The sequence below is a fragment of the Drosophila kikkawai genome, chromosome X (assembly GCF_030179895.1).
Source record: "Drosophila kikkawai strain 14028-0561.14 chromosome X, DkikHiC1v2, whole genome shotgun sequence".
Classification (NCBI taxonomy): domain Eukaryota; kingdom Metazoa; phylum Arthropoda; class Insecta; order Diptera; family Drosophilidae; genus Drosophila; species Drosophila kikkawai.
In genome coordinates, this window is record NC_091733.1 from 18478423 (window position 1) to 18498831 (window position 20409).

The 20409-nt window shown below is 43.5% G+C and overlaps 1 protein-coding gene and 1 long non-coding RNA gene across 2 annotated transcripts; both read right to left on the minus strand.

Moving 5' to 3' along the window:
• Nucleotides 1–10129: 10129 nt before the first annotated feature.
• LOC138929069 (uncharacterized) lies at nucleotides 10130–18937 on the minus strand. The gene is made up of 2 exons (XR_011445494.1): nucleotides 14283–18937; nucleotides 10130–14211 (listed from the first exon to the last, which is right to left on the minus strand). It is a non-coding gene; the product is annotated as an uncharacterized lncRNA (long non-coding RNA).
• A 194-nt stretch (nucleotides 18938–19131) lies between these two features.
• LOC108076640 (borealin-like) lies at nucleotides 19132–19826 on the minus strand. The gene is made up of 2 exons (XM_017169574.3): nucleotides 19518–19826; nucleotides 19132–19452 (listed from the first exon to the last, which is right to left on the minus strand). Exons 1-2 carry the CDS (start codon nucleotides 19753–19755, stop codon nucleotides 19226–19228), a joined length of 465 nt encoding a protein of 154 aa, XP_017025063.1. The 5' UTR covers nucleotides 19756–19826; the 3' UTR covers nucleotides 19132–19225.
• Nucleotides 19827–20409: the final 583 nt, after the last annotated feature.

A 20409-nucleotide genomic window follows, 5' to 3' on the forward strand; every position in this document is an offset into this window, starting at 1 on the left:
CAGGAACAGGAATGCAATAAAATTGGCGTGACTAACTCGGCTCTGCGAGCGATGCGAGCATTGCAGATGAGCTGAGCTGAGCCCCAGGCTGAGCACTCGGATTGGATGGGGGCGGTGGCCAGGGCTGCGGATGAGCCAGGATGCGGCTGCCACAGAAGGGCGCAAGTCGTGCGTGCCTCGGCCAGCGTTGACGCTGTCATGCAATCAGCAAATAGGCGACCGCAGCAAAAGTCGCGTAATTAACGCGGGGCCAACATGACCACTGGAGTTTGGCATTAGGAGGAAATGTCCTTTGCTCCTGCCCCTCTGCCCTCCCTATACGATACATACATATGACCCCTACATATGTATATCCCAGTTTCCCGATTTAGCATTTCCCATTCAGAAGCTTAAATTGGAGTCCCCCGAATCAACCAATCCTTCGTCCTGCTGCAATGCTGTGATAAATGTTCCAGCATCCGGACTCCGGTCTCCGGACTCTGGACCAAAGCAAACATGGGAAAGTGAAGGGCGATAAATAAAATCAGCGACGACGAGCTGTAAAAACGTGGGGCGGAAAGTGAAATGCAATTGAGAGAGTTGCAAATTGAAAAGACTAGATTAGAGGGCGCCGATGCCAGCTCCTGATTCCGATTCTGGGGGGGAGGAGGCAAGGGGAGCAAAGAGAAGACCCCGAGCAGATTGTCCTGAGTAAGTGTTCCCGGCTATCGATTACACCCGCATCGCATTGCTTTGGGTAGCAAAACGCTTTGGTTAACTTGCGTCATTAACGAAGGGATTACGGAGAAGCCCGGGGGGTTTGAAATCACATGATTAAGCCTGACCAAAGGTGTAGGTGTGGGTTTCCTTGGATTCCTATTTTTGCTTATGGTTAATGTGCTTCCAATGCTTCTGTTTCGGATATATATATTTCCTGTGCCTTGGGGCTCCTTTGAAATCAATTAAGGTTGAGTTCTGGTTGCACATAAGTACTACTTACTTGACTTTGAAGGATCTCTGAACGAGCCTTATCAAGGCATAGCATATGTTATGTTACTTATCTCCCCTTGAGTCTCCCCCATTAACCACACTTCATTCATGCGGACATTTAGCCCGAGAACCCTTCCGGAATAATCCTTTCGAAAAGTCATTACTCCGTCATCCTTATCTAGCCCGCCCCATTAAGGTATCGCTGGGCGCCTCCAAGCAGTCAGTGGCTAATCGCCGACTCCATCTGGATCATTGCTTACTCATCATATGCAAAGGTCCCCCGGTTCCAGCCGTAGCCCATCAACCATTAGACCAACGCAACCCTTCTTATGACCTCCAACCTCCCTCTTACATCGTCCCTGCTCCATCTAGCGCCACAACGCAGAAATCTCTGGCAAATTACCAGCGACATAAATTAGAGTCCGACCACAATGGATACAAGACTGCTCTGCTCCGCTGCCTGTGTGCCTCGTCTCCCTCTGTATTTGCGAGTGTCTGGCTGGATGCGGAGGAGGAGGATGAGAATGAGGAGGACTGTGGGTGAGTAGGTTGTCCTGAAATATGACAACGGCCAGTGGCGGGTTAAGCGACGTCCATTTGCGTGTCACAGGGCATTTTTATACTTCTTTGCCTGGTTGCAAATTTATTGAGCTAATACAAAATTTAATCAGCCTCCATTCCGGCTCTGACTCCTCCAGCTACCTCTTTTTGCTCTCCACTCTCCACTCTCTACTCCTTCTCAGTATTATCAGACTCGACTGGACCATAAATAACTGAAGGGGGGAGAGAGCCAGGTCCAGATCCCAACGTGCAGGTCCAAGGTCGGGGTCGGTGCTGCTGCTGGCTGGCCCAACAGCTGGCGGCGAAAAAGGATTGCCAATGGTCCTTACACTTCATTTAAAGTCAAGGAGTCGCACATAAATTTCCATGCACATAATTAAACGACCAAATGACAAAGCAAAATCGTTAAGCCGAGGTCAAAGCGAGGCGAAATAAACTCCGTATCGTAGTTGGGGCTCCTGTTCGTGTTCGTCCTTACAGCACACGAGGGGGAGAGGGAGGGAGGGTAGCAGAGGCGACCCCGGGTTAAGCGAAAATCTAATAAAATATGCAGCAGCCTTCTGCGTGTGTGTGTGTGTGTGTGTTTATCTAATAACAAAAATTATGAAAATCTATGTGGGTGTCCTGTCAATTAACGTCGTTCGTAATGAGTCCAATGGCACACACGCACACACACGGGGCGTATGAGCAATGCGGGCCAAGGGAATATTTTGAGGTTGAGGATGGCAAGGGATGGGAGTTAAGGTCAGGCCATTGACGCGACACTAAACGGAATCACAGAGCATATGGAGGGAGAGAACTCAAGATTGAGCATGAATCAATTCGGCTAATTTCTGGCCAGCCAAGACAAGAGCGACTTGCTCGACTTTATACCCATTCTCCCTCCACCTTTCTCCGTTAACTCTGCCCCCCCTTCCAGGGCTGTCAGTCTCGACAACACACAATTCACGCAAAATTGAAGCAGGAGTTCAAACTTGGACTCTGGGGGGTGGGGGGAGCACAGAAGGTAGATCCATCCAGTCAAGGAGCAAAGGAACAACTTTATCGACGCGATTTTGGCCGCCGACTGAGACTGAGACTGAGATTGCGACTGACATCGAAGTCGAGGCGAAGGCCGAGGCAAAAATGCTTAAGTAAGCTTAGTGAGTTGAGCAGACACAGGCACAGGCACTGGCACAGGAGCTCCATCCATACCCAAACCCTGGCCCAACCCCCATAAAGCTTTTCTACACATGTGCGCCCTTTCTGTGTGCCACAATGAGAACCTGCTCCGAGTGGAAGGTGCAGAGTAGAAGGTAACATGGGCCAGGCTCAACAATTTAAAAGTTAAAAACTTTGCTGCTGCCTTTAAAGCCTTTAAGTATTTTAATTATGTAGGATTTCAGTTGCTGTTCCCAGCTACACAGAGCTACCCAGCTCCCTGTTGAGCTCATGGCCTAAAGCCCGGCAAAATTTGTAGATGTCAGTGGGTGCGGAGCGATGCGGAGTGCTGGAAGGCTGACTGCCAACTAATTGAAAAATCGCCTATGCCCGAGGCTCGACTTTGTCTCAGTTTGCCAAACTTTTTAGTGGGCCAAAAAACCGGAGGCTAAGGGCAGGAGGCGGAGGAGTGGGTGATGCGTGATGTGAGATACGAGATCCGAGATGCCAGCGAGCTGTCACCGGAAACTGATGTGACACATGGAAATCACATGAGCCAGGCTCTGGCAACGGCCAGGAGCTCCGGCTAAGTGCTTTGGCTGTCAGTCGGCCCGATCATCGCACGGCGCACTCACAAGTCGACAGGAGACAGAGATCATCATCGTCGCAGCAGGAGCAGGAGCTGGAACCAACCCCACAGCGAGCCGAGTGTCCTGGCCCATTCGCATTCGCATCAACAACATGCTCTTCATGCTCTTGAGTCGGCAATATAAATCAAATCAAAAGCACAAACAAGCCGCGAGTGTGTACACAATTCAAGTAAACTCCACAGAGAGATTGCCATGGCCGAAAATCCAAGGAAGAGGCCAAGAAGCAAGGAGCAAGGAGCTGGGAGCAGGGACCAGGGAGCGATTCGGTCCAGGGACGACCGACCGACCGACCGACAACCAGACAGCCAGACAGACATTCAACTGGGACATAAATCAAGGCGCCGCCAACTTTGCACTGCACTTGCTCGACGACCAGGAACACAGGACCGGGGAGCAGGACAGGACAGATCCAGGACAGAGCACTACATACAGATGTCAGGGGAGACAGAGGCCGCACACAGATACATCTGCACATATAGATATACGATATATACGATAGATAGGCATGTAAGTGCACTCGAATGTTGCTTGTTGCGATGATGACATCGTCATCAGCAACCTCGTTCTCGTCCTCGTCCTCGTCCTAGTCCTTCTCCCGACCTGGCTGCGAGTCGGAAAATGCTGTGTTGAACATCAATCTGCTTGAGCTATGACAACGAAGCGTTTTATTGTTGTAAACACACACAAACACAAGGACGGGGGAGGGAACGTATAAAAATTGCGAATGTCCTTCAAGAGAGCTCAACTAGTTGGGGACCCTGTGAACTGGCAATTCAACGAGCTAAACGGGTTCGCTTCTCAAGTTTTTCGACTGAGCAGTTTGTTTATTACTTGACAAGTTGCGTTTCGAATCTGTTTTAAGGCATCTCTGGCCGAAAGTCAGGGCCAACTTCCGCCTTAACTTTAAGCGGAAGAAGGGGAGAATTGGGGGTAACTCTGTTAGTGAACTTTTCCCTAATCTTTTCAAAGGACCTTTTAACTTTCGGTTTCACGTGAGGTTAACGCAAATGCTGAAGTTTTATTTTAGGAAGCGATTGGAAATGGAAAATATACTCAAGCATTTTTATAATATTAGAATTTAGAATTTTCCTCTCTTGCTAGTTAAATAATAATGCTTTTGGCTTAAATTATTGATAGCTACTTCCGGTTCTGTTCCAATTCCATAGTCTCAAAAGGAACCACAAAATGAGGAGTAAATCAGCAATGTTCAGAAAGGCCAAGGAAATTGAGTGAAATTTTTAAAGAATATATACCATAATTTAATTATGATTTTGTTTTTTGCCATATAATATCCTTGCTATCCCGATCGTAGCTAATATCTTATTCACCTTTCTTTCCAGATAACTCCAGTCTGCCTGTCAAGATCAACGCGAGAGAAGAAGCTAATTGAATTGAGTCCTCTCCATCTATACTTCCATTTCCGTTGAATTCCCTTCGATTCTCGACTGCCAGGGTATTCTGCTATATAAATATATATACACACATATATACAACGTGTTGTTCATGTATGTACTATATGTGGCATATAGTAAAAAGCTACAAATTGTCAAATGTAAAACGCTGCACTTTTGCTATCCGCATGCGAAATCTGAAATCTGAGAGTCTGATGCCATCCGCCATCCGCCATTCGCCACCCAACCTAGTGCCCTTTCTGGCATCCCGAAAAATGCTGAACCCTGGGCTAATCCTGCAACCAAGATACACTGGATACTGCATCCTGCATATGTATATCCTGAGGGCCCTAAGGGCGTTCCGTTACGTTTGTTTGTTAGTTGTTTACGTTTCTGTTGCCATTTTCTGTTCTGTTTGCGTTTAATGCGGAATGTGAAACACGAAATGCGAATTGCGAATTGCGAATTGCGAAACGCGACTTTCGTATGGCGAAAATGCAAAATGCGGACTGCGGATTGAGTACTAAATTATTATATCGAATTTCGAGTCAAATGTGTGTAAATCATAAAGTGAGCACATATGGATGCCGGCATAGACAAAATCCGATTTAAGCGCATTTAAGCATATGTATTTGTATTGTATTTGTATATGTGACTGTGGAATCTATATAAACCTAGCTATATACATGTGTACATGTGTATGGAACACACAATTTTTTTTTTATCATAGTTGATAGTTCATAAATAACTGGGAAAATTTATTGGCCAATTAATAAAGATGCAATTTATACATTCATCTATATATATATATATATCGGTAAATATATATATACAAGCAAGGAGCGCTGCGCGGCGACAACATCTGCATTACCTAGCCAGATGGATATAGTGTATACATGGATATATGCATAGCAGTCTAGTCAATTAATGCCACAGTACAGTATCTTGTATCTTTGTATCTACGATAGTTAATCTAAACGGAAAGGCATTTGTACTTATTTTATAAAACCAAGTGAGAACTATACGACGACACACACTATTATTATATGGATAAATATGTGATAAAACGTTTGCGATGAACTCACAGATCCAACGGGGTCTCCCGATCCCGATCCTCGACGATTTCCGCACTGTACATATCAGGGGTTACAGGTGGTGAACTCTTATCAATTACTAACTTGCTTAGCTAAATTATAAACGAAAGGAAAAACCAAGAAAACGAGACACACATAACTACAAACTGTCAGGGTTGCCACAGAAATCGTGGGGGATTTGAAATCACTTGAAATGAGGTTCAAAAGTATGCTGCAAAATGTTACACCAACTAACTTGTATGGATTCTCATTCTTAAGTATTTCACTGCATGATTTTAGGCACCATTCTTAATTGTTTTCAAATATTTTGCGATTTCTGTGGCACCCCTGTATATCTTTAAGAACGGTATTTGATGAAATTAGCACAGAAACCGGAATAACTTCCACAATAAACCGTTCTCCAGGTGCATGAGGGTGTAATCGTGTTCATATCCTTGTAACTCAGTATCCCCACTGAGGTCCTGGCAAATTGTTAGTTCAATTAGATGTGTTAACGAGCGAAAGCCAGGCGAGAGCAAACACGCAATGCACATGCTGCCAATTCGGCATAAACTAGTATCTGGGATGCCACCGAAATCGCTGGAGATATGAAATCTTTTTTGGTAGATGCCTGAAAGTATGCAACGATTAAGGAACAAGGAATTTACTCTTGCGGTTTCTGTGGCACCTCTTCAATTTCGAATATGCAAACAAACTATATACATATTTACATATAGGTATCGGTGATTTTTTTTTTGTTTTTTGTAACCCATTATAAGTATGATGGCTGCTATAAGAATTCCATTCCCCTCTTTAATCCCAAGGTAATAATAATTATAGAGCAATATCGATTGTTAATACTGCGATACCGATTTCGATTAATTGTAAAATAGCATAATTGTGTGAGGCATCATCATTATTTTTTGTCTAAAATAGTAAAGGAAGATCCAGAGATCATAAGCGCATTTCATTATTTCACTATATATATATAATATGAGATATACAGGTGCATAACGATAACGATTACGATAACGATACCAAGCTACAAAGAGAACTAAACGAAATGAAAGCAAAAACGAGAGCGAGAGTGAAAGCGACAGCGAAACTAAAACTGAAACTGAAACAAGAACAACCAAAAAAGCCGAACTAAAGCCCATGAAAAATTGAAAATATTATAAAAATAATAATAATAATAATAATCAAACCTACTATCGATGAAGAAGCCAAATAAAAAGAATGAGCAAAACAAAAACAAACATAATAAATTCAAAAGCCAAGCCAAAGGATTATTTATTTCGGGGCGGAGAAGGAGGAGTTGCCACGACTCGCTGTTCGCAGTAAGTAGGCGTGGCCGAAGGAGGCCATCCTGGCGGGACTCTGCCAATAAATCAAGCATTGGCGCATCCCAGATGCTCTTCTTCGCCACGCTGGCCGAAGCTTAAGGTCCATCCTTCCTGCCCCTCCCGATCCTTTGTCTCTCTTTTTTTTTTTTTTTTTGGAACATCGCCTCGGCTCCTTCTCCGTTTTATGTTTCTTGTTCCGCTTTGCTAGTTTTTTATTTATATGCCGCAAAAGCCTTAAATGCGTCACCAGCAGCAGCAGTGGCGCAAAGGGAAAGGACTCCCGGCGCGAGGATACACAGCAATTTCAGCAACAATAATAAATATCGCGAGTCAACCGCAGCCACAGCAAAATGCAAAAAAAAAAAAGAAAAAATAATATTAAAAAATAAGCAAAAAAAACGAAAACGAAAACAACAACAGCAAAAAGCGGGAGCACACACGCTGTTGTTTTGCAGCCCCCCTTTTTATTTTGGGTAGGGGACGCCCCTGCGAAGACAAATGTATATATGCATAAGTCGCCAGCGCAGTATCTGCAGAAATGTTTTCGCCCAGCTTTTACCACAGTCCAAGCCTCGGAGGACACTGCCAGCCGAAAGTGGATGGACCCACACACAAAAATAGAAAGTCACCTTCAAATTGGGTAGTATTCTGCCATGTAAAAGTATTAATTATTTTTGATTATAGTTTATAATGAACAAAGTTTGTCTGTTTACATTAATAAATTTAAAGGTAAGTAGGTCAACACATTAGGATTGTAAAAATATATCATAAATATCGCATCGATTTTATACGATTATTTAGAAAAGTATCAGAACGATAAAATATGTATCACCCGAAAAATATCGATGTATTGCGTATTTTAGATATTTTTATTTCAAGATAGTTTCCGTAATTATTGAAACCGAATATGTTAAAGAACTGATTGAATTTTCATGGTATTTCAGGAAATATATATAGAATATACCCCATATTAAGCTAGTATTTTCCTCTGTGTACCGATATAGTGGGTGTAGGAACTATCGCCGGCTGATGAATGCCGCTGATAGAGGAGCCATCGTGCTGTCCTGCTTGATGGCACTCCCTTGGCCAATTACTTTTGCCAGCACCTGTATCCTGTATCGCAACGAAAACGCACACACATGCAGAGTCCTTCGTCCTTGGTAGTGCGGCGTCGGCTGTTGCTGCCATTTGCTGATGCTGAGCGCGAAATATGAGCGGCATTAAAAATTAGTCCAAAGTACTGCTAAGTGCGGAAGCAGCCGCGGCAAACTATCAACGAACAGCCAGGACAACTCGGCGACAAATTCAGCAAAAGGGGTCATCCTGTTCGTACCCTAAAGCTCAGTATATCGTAGAAGGGATGTAGGATGTAGGATTATTCGAGTGCTAAATAATATAGGCTAAGGTAATTAATAAGATTAAAGACCTTGGGAATCTGAGTTTAATTCTTGCTCACTTAACTCACTTTCACGAATGTCAGAATTGTAATTTTTATTTTATTAAAATCAAACGTTTATTTATTATTATATTGATTCAAAGTTCGGTTAGCTCTCCCTCCTGTTATATATTTTTAAATATTCGATTCTGAACGGATCCTGGAACACAATGCACCCCCTGCTACCCTTTATGCTCCTTAGCCCCCGCCGGTGGGTGGAGTATATTAACTACAACAATGCGCCCACCGAAGCTGGAGTGCCATATTTTTAGTGTCCAGTTAGCAGTTGTGTGTGTGTGTGTGCGGGGGCGGCGTTTCCCATATATTTCCCCTCATATTTTCCACCGTCGTCTGGCTCTTCTAGTTGTGTTGGTCCAAAATTTTAATGCCACATTTAGCGTTGGCGACAATGCTGACGTTGGTTTCCTTGCTGGAGGGAACGGTAAGGGAGGGACTTAGAGCGTCTCCTGTCTCCTATCTCCTGTCTCCCCTTCAACCCACCAAAAGCATTCAGCGCGGTTTTTTCCGGGCTTTTTGTTTTGTATGAGGGCAGGGAGTGAGGAGGAAGGATGGCCATACAAAAACGCAACAACAGCCAACAATCGACATTGGCATATGCCGCACGGAATATGAGCAGTTGCCAGTTAAAAGGGAAGGGGGAGGGAGGAGCAGTATCCACTGTCCACTGTCCAGTGTCCAGTGTCCAGTGTCCAGTGTCCAGTCCATTGGCCAGAGAACGAGCATAATTGGCAAGTTGTATCCATTGGTAATGGTAACCAAAGAGGGAAGAAGGAACGGCGGCGGACTGCCAAAATGGAAAATACAAAACGAAAATCGCTTAAACTGTGCAAACCAATAAATTTAAAGCAGCTTAAGCGACGAACACGAAACGAAACGAAACAAAACACGGGGCCACAACAAAAACACAACTCTGCACACACACACGCACACACACACAAAAAGCTACTTTTGGAGGCGGGTGTGTGTGTATTGGTTGTGTCCTGGGTGTTACGGGTGGGTCTGGTTTGGGCTCCTCAAAAAATCGTTGCAATTAAATGCAAATCAGCTGACAAAAAGGATAAACACATATGGCCAGAGTCAGGTGAAGGAGAGGATGAGGGGCAGGAGGCTATGACAGAGCCGGAACGGAAGGCCGTATACGGTCTGGTGTCACTTGAGCTGGCTGTTATTTCTATGGCCAGCCGGTTGTTTAGTTTGGCCGGTCATGCATCATCTTCATCGTGTAACAAACACACTCACCGAGCGTTGTCCACCTCAACACGCTCTGTCTACTTTTTCTGCTCGGCAGGCTCAGGGAAAATGGGCGTGGGTTTTGTGTTGACATGAACAATGGTGCTACATAACTAATATTGTAGACAGAGATACTCTAGCTGGGGATATGGTAAATAATATGAATCAGACGAAGGAAGTGTACCTATTGAAGATGAGGCTCCGATGTTATTGGCCTCAATCTAAACCCTCCCAACCTGTGAAGTCCATTCAGGCTCCACCCTTATACAACCAATGCTCTACATCCCCTTAGGTGCCCAACAAGATATCAAATTAGTTCATTTTCAAAGTCATATAATTGCAGGCTGAGATAATATTGAAAGACATTTTCCTAAATCTAATCCTTAAGCCTAAGTTTACGTTATTTACGTTACGAGACCTCTTATTGAGTCAGTTTGTTTTTTTAGATCAAATGAAAGGAAATAAAATTTAAGATAAGAAAGAACGCTTTTTCCTTTTTTTACTTTACATTAAATAGATTAACTTATTAATATTCTTTTGAATCAATTAATTAATTAAGATGTGCAAACTATTTCAGGAGTCTTGGCGAAATTATAAGTATGGGTTCAGTTTTATTTTGTTGTTTTGCGGCTAGGCCGTACTCACGCTTTCTCCATCGACGTCAGCAGGCCTGATGACTGGTGATGTGTAGCTGTATGTGTTTTAAGTTATTTGAGGGACAAAACGATATTATAATTGCCAAATCTCCCAAAAAAAATTGCTAAATTACGACCGAAAAGGTTTATAAGTACGAATTCTTAAATCAAAAGCTCCTATATGCAAAATTAATTATATTTTAGACACTATCATTCATGTTTATCCGCTCCTGGAGCAGAGTGTGGGCCGGATCAGCCACCAGCTCTCAATACGGATATGTAATGCTACTTCCGTCGTTCGCGCTGATGAAGATGACACGCACTATGTGCGACAGGGATGGCCGCAATCCCTTGCGTGAGGCGTGAGCGGAACGAGACCAGCCCGCCAAGGTGTGGATGCGGCAGAGCGCACGCGATGTGGCAAAGATGCACGGCGATGTGGCAAAGAACGATGTGGCCACGAAAAAGACACACGGCGATCCAATAGGTGCGCCGAAGAAAAGCACGGTGATCCAATATGTGCACCGTGTGAGGGAACGGCGATCCAATATGCGCGCCGTGTGAGGGAACGGTGACACGTTAGCGAGGCGGTAAAGAAAATCCAAATCGAGGATCACCGCAATCGGCACGTGTATGGCCGCCGAAATGGGAAGCGCAGCCCCACGCTGTGCGTGCGAATGCTCCGATGACACGTGGCGTTGATCCCGCTGAGAAGCCACAGACAATGCCAACGATGAATGCCACAAATGACTGCCACCTCACGTGGTGGGCAATTGCTGGCAAAAACAATGCCGGTCGCTTGGACGACTCTGCCGATACGGCTGACGCTGTTTTGAAAAGGCAAAATTAGCACTCCGGCGATCGATTATTCACACAAGCTTACCAATATACGTTAGAGCACTAAATTTACTTAATATGGGTATGATTCGCTTTAACAAATACTGTCGGATCGACACGATGCTTGCGGATTTAGGATCGACAAAAATTAATCCGAACTCGGGGACGCCTTGTGAGAAAGAGAACGGAAGTGAGGGGATCCAATGTGACCGTGGCTTGCAAAAATCCTGTTCGCGAATTTTTGTGGTCTTTTTTAGGTCCTATCGCATATTAGCGATTTGGCAGGATCGTAACTTTAACAGCCCGGTTGTTTGAAAAATGTGGGCGATAAAACTTATCGAGTTGCCACACTGGCTCGATTCCCACAACCACAGCTTTGATTTTTAGTCCCTGTGATTAACAATAAAAGCTGAAAAAGGAATCAAGAGCAATCACCAGATATCCTTGGCATGAAATCTACCCAGTTCCTTTCCGTTCATGTCCTCTAAGAGGTAAATTGACTGTCCAATTCTTGCCTTCACTCGGGCCTTGATACCTACAGGAGCGAGTTTCGCATTAAAATCCTTTGCTGCGTTGCTAAGTACAAAATTCCTTTTGACTACTTCTTGGCCAACCTCAAAAGAACGGGGTCTTGTTCGAAGATTGTAAGACTTTTGGTTTGCCTCGTAAGCCTTATTCAAATGTTTGCCGATGTTAGAACGAATCCTTTGGAATTCGTCAGTTTTTGTCAGGCTTACTTCGCCTTCTGCAAGAAGGTTTAGTTTACGCAGCAGTTTGTAGTCATGACCGTGGGACATCATGTGTTGACCAAAAACAACATGATAAGGCGATAAACCGATGGATTGGTGAATCGAGTTACGAAGAGAGCAGTTGATGCTACTGAGAAATGTGTCCCATTCGCGTTGGTCGGTGCGAATATATGCTCTTAAAGCAGCATTGATTGAACGGTTGACTCTCTCAGCACTGTTGGATTGTGGAGCATAGGCACCAGTAAACATATGACGAACGCCATATTTCGAAAGGAAGTCAGAGAAATCACGGCTTTTAAATTGAGTTCCGTTATCACTGACGACTGTTTCGGGTACACCAAAGCATGAAAATATTTCATCGCGCAATATATTGATGACCACTTTAGCCGTAAACTTTTTCACTGCTTTTAGAAAGGTGAATTTGGAAAAGTGATCAAGAATAATCAATATTCCAATATTGCCGGAATTGGAGCGCGGAAATGGCCCTATAAAATCGAGATAAAGTCTTTGGAATATCCTTTCACTTTGCACTTGTGCTCCCATTGGTGGTTTTAAAGAATGGGTAGGATATTTTGTGGTCTGGCATGTTTCGCAATTTCGAATGTAATCACGAACGTTGATAACCATGTTTGGCCAATAGAAACGTCGTCTGATACGCTCTAGGCATTTGGCCATTCCACAATGAGCAGATGTTGGTTGGTCGTGAGCCGAACTAATTACACTTTGACGCAACGACTCAGGAACGAAAAGTTTTCAGCAATCGTCTGGTGAAACGTCATAAGAATTGGGGAACGTTGCACGATGATAGATGAACTCATCTATGACTTTGAAATCCGGTGATTTCAGAGATTTGAATTTGTCTCTGAGAGCGGAGTACTCTTCCGATTGAAAAGCGCTTGATGATAGGTCAATTTCGGGATAAATTTCAAGGTCTATTGCAGAGATGTCAATCTCTTCGAACGATCGAGACAAAGCATCTGCCACCACATTTTCGGTTCCTTTGCGATGTTCGATTTGGAAAGAAAAACCCTGTAGCTTGATAGCCCATCTTGCCAATCTACCGCTTAGATCCGATTGGTTCATTAGCCATCGAAGACTTGAGTGATCGGTTACTACCTTAAAGCTATGACCGTCAATGTACATTCTGAACTTTTTAATTGCTAACACTACAGCCATGCATTCGAGTTCCGTAACTGTATAGTTACGCTGGGCTTTGTTTAGCTTTTTGGACATGAACGCTATGGGACGCTCACAACCGGAATCGTCGCATTGAGCTAGAACTGCACCCACTCCATGTAGTGAAGCATCACACTGCAAAATGAATGGTTTGTCGTAATTGGGATGAACAAGGCAAGGAGCAGAGCATAACTTGGCCTTGATGTTTTCGAAAGCTTCTTGGGCATTATCGTTCCAACTTAGTGTTTTGCCACGTAGTTGTTCCGTCAGATGGAAAATGACTGTGGAATAGTTGGATATGAACCGCTGGTACCAACCAGTCATACCAAGAAATCTTCGGAGCTGTTTTTGGGTCTTCGGAACCGGAAATTCGCTCACGGCTGCGATTTTGTTTGGATTTATTTGAAGAGTACCTTCACCCACCAGGTAACCAAGGTAGTCTACAGTTTTCAGGCAGAATTGACTTTTCTGAACGTTTATTGTTAATCCAGCCTTACGCAATTGGGTAGCTACTTCGGATAAATGCAGAAGATGTTCTTCGAAGTTGTTTGACAAAACAAGCAGGTCATCGAGGTAGACTAACACATGCGATTTTAATTGATAGGGAATAACCAAGTCCATTAATCGGCACATGGTTTGTGGAGCGTTTGACAATCCAAAAGGCATCCTCTTGAATTGATATAGCGGACGATTCGGAACGGTAAAAGCAGTTTTGGCACGAGATTCTTGATCTAAACAGATCTGCCAAAAGGCATCTTTGAGGTCAATTTTGGATATGCAGTGTACGGGTGGAAGTCGACTCAGCAATCCATCCATTATAGGGATGGGGTATGCGTCCTTCACCGTGACTGCATTCAATTTCCTTGCATCGAGACAAAATCGTACCTTGCCAGGCTTGATGTGCAAGATAACTGGAGAAGACCAAGGCGATGAAGGAGCCTCTTCGATGACATCCATTTTAATCATGCGGTCGATTTCTTCACATAAAAGTTTTTCTTTAGCTGGTGAAAGTGGATAGAATCGTTGCTTTATTGGCTTTGCATTGGATGTGTCGATATTGTGCTCTAACAACCTAGTTAATCCTAAGCCCTCGTTCTCGAATGATGGAAAAAAGTCTATTACTTTCTGCAATTTTGATTTTTGTAAATCGGACAATCTCACATTATTCGAGTGTTCTTCCGGTTCACAGTTAATTTCGTTGATCGCAACTGTTTGCTTGATCGAAATGCCAAAATTTTGCCAAAAATCCATTCCGCATATAACTTCATGCTTTATCGAAGGTACTATCAGGAATTCAAAGTTGTCACTAATTGAGTTATAAGTCAGGGGAATGTGTATCGTGCCTGCAACATATTGCGATTGCCCATCAGCGGTTCTCACTACCGATTTAAATTTATTAAACGGCTTAGCTGAAATTATTTGTTTTGCTAGCTCACCACCTATAACGCTTTTGTTGGCGCCACTGTCCAAGAGAGCTAAATACGGTTGACCAAATATTTCTATGTTTGTAAAAGGCCGAATATCGCTTTTGTTTTGTGCGATTGAGGAAATCATAAAACGATTTAATGATCGCTTACGAGTCCAAAATTTACGAATTCGCCGTGAAGATCGCTGTTTGCGACGATAAACAGGATTAGCTTGCAAAATTTGGGATCTACGCTTTGCGTACTCCTGTACCCGCAAATGGTATGGGTTAAAAGGTTTGGTTTCTGATATGTCTGGTTGAAAGGTAGGCAAAATGGAATGAACATCATTTGCCACAAAATCTGGTTCTGTTGGTATTTTCGAAGCTAGCGGCGGACATCCGTTTTCTTCGCGTAACGAATGTCCTTCTTGGGGTTTTCCGAAACCGAATTACATTTTGCACAGTTGGGCTTATACACCTCCGGTGTTCCACAACCATAACAAAAAATACGACGAGGTTTAAGGCAATTGTGGTAACTGTGGCCTGTTTCCTCACAGTTCCAGCACTTAATTTTCTCAGCCGTCTTAACTACACAAATTTCATCCTCGACCTCACGTTCTTCCTCCGACTGAGATTCTGAATCTTCTTCCTGCAGAATTGCGTTAACGAAACGCTTGCTTGGGTTCGAACGTTGAATGGGCTTCATTCGGGTGTTAAGAAAGAATTCTTCGTGCCTGTGACACTCCTTTCGCAATGTTGCTAAGTTTGGGGTGTCAATGTGCAATAATTCGTGCTTGATCTCCGGTCTGAGATTATGACGAACTTCTACCGCAATTTCACTGTCCTGCATTGGTTCACGAAGGGAATCTGCGATGGAAAGCATTGCATCCAAAAAGTCATCAAAATTTTCCGTGTTACCCTGTTTGCGTCTACGCATGGCACATTTAATCTCACGATCAGATCTCTGATCTTGATATCTTTCCTTTAAACGCCTGCAAAGCAAGTTCCAATTCATGTTATCTGCCGATCTATGAACGCGCCAGTAAAAGGCTAATGCAGGGCCTGCGAACAGTAAGTTAGCAAAATGGGAGAGAAGTTCAAAGTTGCCGTTCAGGCATTGTGAAGTGAGGCAATTGACACGGTAAATAAAATCTTCTATAGCAATGTCGTTAGCTGAACCACTAAATTTAATACGCCAATTGGATATAATATTCGAAATTCTGTCTGGTCGATCCAGAGAGAGATCACTTCGATCACTGCGAAAATCTGGTGAATTCCTAGCCTGTTGAATGTTGTTTCGATCTGAGTTGGCATCGGAACCGTCTCGACTGAAATCTCGCTGCGGCTCACCTTGTCCATTATTGGCAAATGTGGACCTATTCAATTGTGTGAACGCCAAAGTTATTTGTTCTGTAACTGACTGCAGCATGTTAGCTTGGAAGGTCTGCATTGACTTCTGAATCAATTTTTCCACGTGATCTTCCGTTACCACCCTCGAGTCTGAGTTACCCTCGCTACGAATTTCCTGCAGTGAATTTTGCTCAGAACCACCGTTTTGCTTTGCCGCATTTCGCGACGCTGAACGTGTCTGTACCTTGTGTCCCTGAGATCTACTAAGAGGAGCCGAATGAGGTCCTACCTCGGGTTGAGAGAAAGTTTGGCCACACCTGGGGCATTTGTCGTTGTTCTTGCTATAATTGTCAAGGCAAAGCTTGTGGAAAGAATGCTTGCAACGGGCTTCAAGTAAATCCAGATTACACACTGGTCCGTTGCAGATGATGCAATTTGCAGACTCATCAGTCTGAAGATCTACTAAATTTTCATTGCTGTGTGTCAACATTTTTGACGCTTTTCGAAATATAAAACAAAAAAAACGAAATGAGATACGGTAAGATAAGATAAGATACGATATAACGAAAACAAACTGGTCGTTCGAGATGAATACGATATACGATAAATGAGAAATGCAGTTTAGGTCTTACCCTGGGTAGTATAGCAATTGGTTGTGTCATTCAATAGGTACAAATGTTGTAAACGGAATGTAAATAAAGGGTAGTAAAATAAATATCAATTTATTTTGTCTTACCAATTAGAAGAGTAACTAGCCGAATCTATCCAGCCAGATAAAATCTCGATCCTAACTGATAAGAAGGTAGTGTTTGAATATTGAAATCCTGGTATAGAACCGACTTTGAATCAGAACTATAATTCCAAGGAATCAATTACTCAAATTGGAATGTTCTTTTAACTATAATGTTCGATTATTACCGAACTGATAGAAAAAAAACAGTTAAAAGTATTACATTTCCTCCGGTATGGCTCCGAACCTATCCAGATGCCATCAATTCCAGGACAGAATTTGAAATACTAAACGGAAACTAGAAGTGGATGGTTTGAATATTAACGGGAAGCTCGGCTGTCAAACGACAGGTGCCTAATCAGGCATCGGGCTGGCCTTAACGTTTGGGCGCCAATTAATTATGTAACAAACACACTCACCGAGCGTTGTCCACCTCAACACGCTCTGTCTACTTTTTCTGCTCGGCAGGCTCAGGGAAAATGGGCGTGGGTTTTGTGTTGACATGAACAATGGTGCTACATAACTAATATTGTAGACAGAGATACTCTAGCTGGGGATATGGTAAATAATATGAATCAGACGAAGGAAGTGTACCTATTGAAGATGAGGCTCCGATGTTATTGGCCTCAATCTAAACCCTCCCAACCTGTGAAGTCCATTCAGGCTCCACCCTTATACAACCAATGCTCTACATCCCCTTAGGTGCCCAACAAGATATCAAATTAGTTCATTTTCAAAGTCATATAATTGCAGGCTGAGATAATATTGAAAGACATTTTCCTAAATCTAATCCTTAAGCCTAAGTTTACGTTATTTACGTTACGAGACCTCTTATTGAGTCAGTTTGTTTTTTTAGATCAAATGAAAGGAAATAAAATTTAAGATAAGAAAGAACGCTTTTTCCTTTTTTTACTTTACATTAAATAGATTAACTTATTAATATTCTTTTGAATCAATTAATTAATTAAGATGTGCAAACTATTTCAGGAGTCTTGGCGAAATTATAAGTATGGGTTCAGTTTTATTTTGTTGTTTTGCGGCTAGGCCGTACTCACGCTTTCTCCATCGACGTCAGCAGGCCTGATGACTGGTGATGTGTAGCTGTATGTGTTTTAAGTTATTTGAGGGACAAAACGATATTATAATTGCCAAATCTCCCAAAAAAAATTGCTAAATTACGACCGAAAAGGTTTATAAGTACGAATTCTTAAATCAAAAGCTCCTATATGCAAAATTAATTATATTTTAGACACTATCATTCATGTTTATCCGCTCCTGGAGCAGAGTGTGGGCCGGATCAGCCACCAGCTCTCAATACGGATATGTAATGCTACTTCCGTCGTTCGCGCTGATGAAGATGACACGCACTATGTGCGACAGGGATGGCCGCAATCCCTTGCGTGAGGCGTGAGCGGAACGAGACCAGCCCGCCAAGGTGTGGATGCGGCAGAGCGCACGCGATGTGGCAAAGATGCACGGCGATGTGGCAAAGAACGATGTGGCCACGAAAAAGACACACGGCGATCCAATAGGTGCGCCGAAGAAAAGCACGGTGATCCAATATGTGCACCGTGTGAGGGAACGGCGATCCAATATGCGCGCCGTGTGAGGGAACGGTGACACGTTAGCGAGGCGGTAAAGAAAATCCAAATCGAGGATCACCGCAATCGGCACGTGTATGGCCGCCGAAATGGGAAGCGCAGCCCCACGCTGTGCGTGCGAATGCTCCGATGACACGTGGCGTTGATCCCGCTGAGAAGCCACAGACAATGCCAACGATGAATGCCACAAATGACTGCCACCTCACGTGGTGGGCAATTGCTGGCAAAAACAATGCCGGTCGCTTGGACGACTCTGCCGATACGGCTGACGCTGTTTTGAAAAGGCAAAATTAGCACTCCGGCGATCGATTATTCACACAAGCTTACCAATATACGTTAGAGCACTAAATTTACTTAATATGGGTATGATTCGCTTTAACAAATACTGTCGGATCGACACGATGCTTGCGGATTTAGGATCGACAAAAATTAATCCGAACTCGGGGACGCCTTGTGAGAAAGAGAACGGAAGTGAGGGGATCCAATGTGACCGTGGCTTGCAAAAATCCTGTTCGCGAATTTTTGTGGTCTTTTTTAGGTCCTATCGCATATTAGCGATTTGGCAGGATCGTAACTTTAACAGCCCGGTTGTTTGAAAAATGTGGGCGATAAAACTTATCGAGTTGCCACACTGGCTCGATTCCCACAATCGTCATCGGCAGCATCATCATTATCGTCGTTGGCGTCGTCATCCGCAAATGCACATACATAGGTAAACACACACACACACATCACAGCCAGAGCTGGCTCACCTTATGTACAGGTGTACACCTTGCAAAATAAAGGTATCCACAGGGTAATTATAGTTATAAAACACTACAGATATTAGGTTTGCATGATTTTATTCACTTCATTCATCCAAGGATCTAAGGTATTTCCATTCAAAATGTAACCCAGTTTAGCAGTCAGCTTCTGGTTCACCTGGCTCATCATGGTGACAACCATTGCTGTTGGGAATCTGTACGTTGGCACAGTGGTCCAACGGCTTCGAGATCACCAGCTCGCCAGCGCAAACGTAGGAAGCTCAGAGTCGGAGCATCGTCCTTTCTCTCCCTGTCCAGCGACTGCACCCGAGTCCAAGTCGGCTGCTGATTGGGAATCTTCTCCCTCTTCCGGCTTACAGAGCGACTGCGAGGGGCAGCAGAACTGCCAGAAACTGCAGAACAATCCAAAAAATCCTAGAGTAAAGCTCCTTTGATGGGTCCTATATATATATCTCACCCGATCCTTGGTAATCAGTAAAGTTGTCTAACTTGCGGCCCAGAAAGTTGGGCAACTTCATTTGCAGATGCTTATCGGTGATGTCTTGGAAGAGCTTGATTTGGTTGTCCACCTTCTCCTTGTACAGGATGGCCATCTCGTCGACATTCAGCAGAGCGGCATCCAGTTTGATTTGGGCTAAGCTCATCTTCTCCTCACGGTCGGCTTCCTGGCGAAGATTGTCCTTGGAGCGGGGCATTTTCTTTTATTACTTTTACTGAAATCTTTAAAAGCTTCAAGTTGATTGAGCAACTAACTCAAGGCTTGCCTAGATGTTGAAAAATGTATGGAAATTCCCAGATAAAAATCGATGATTTTACAGCTTTGCAATGTCATTTCACATTTGAATTAATATTTTCAACGAAATTATTTACCAGAAAAAAAGCAAAATTACTTGAAATAAATGTTGTATTTGAATCAATGCGGTAATACCTCTTCGTTTCCATCCTATATCTATAAATTTAGCCGTTATTATGCGCACTCCCCGCCGTTTATGAGCAATTACGGCCAATAAGGATAATTGGAGACTAGGTATTGACCTAAGTATTTCAAGTATAATTTGCCATGAGACCAATTAATCGAATCGGGGTCACTGGAAATTAGTTTAAGAGCGACCTATTTCTCTTTGTGTATGTCGGCGATCGGTATATATGGTCGTGTGTTCGCACACATATATTCATATATATACAACGCTTTGGCTACTGTCTGTATGAATGGGCCAAAAGTCCTCCAACCACCACACCCAACCCCCTTAGTTCCGCCTCTGTTTTCACTTGCTGCACAAACACAACAAACACCAATTCAACTGCAATTGCATGCAATGCATTTTGCATTTTGGATGCCCCAGACAAAC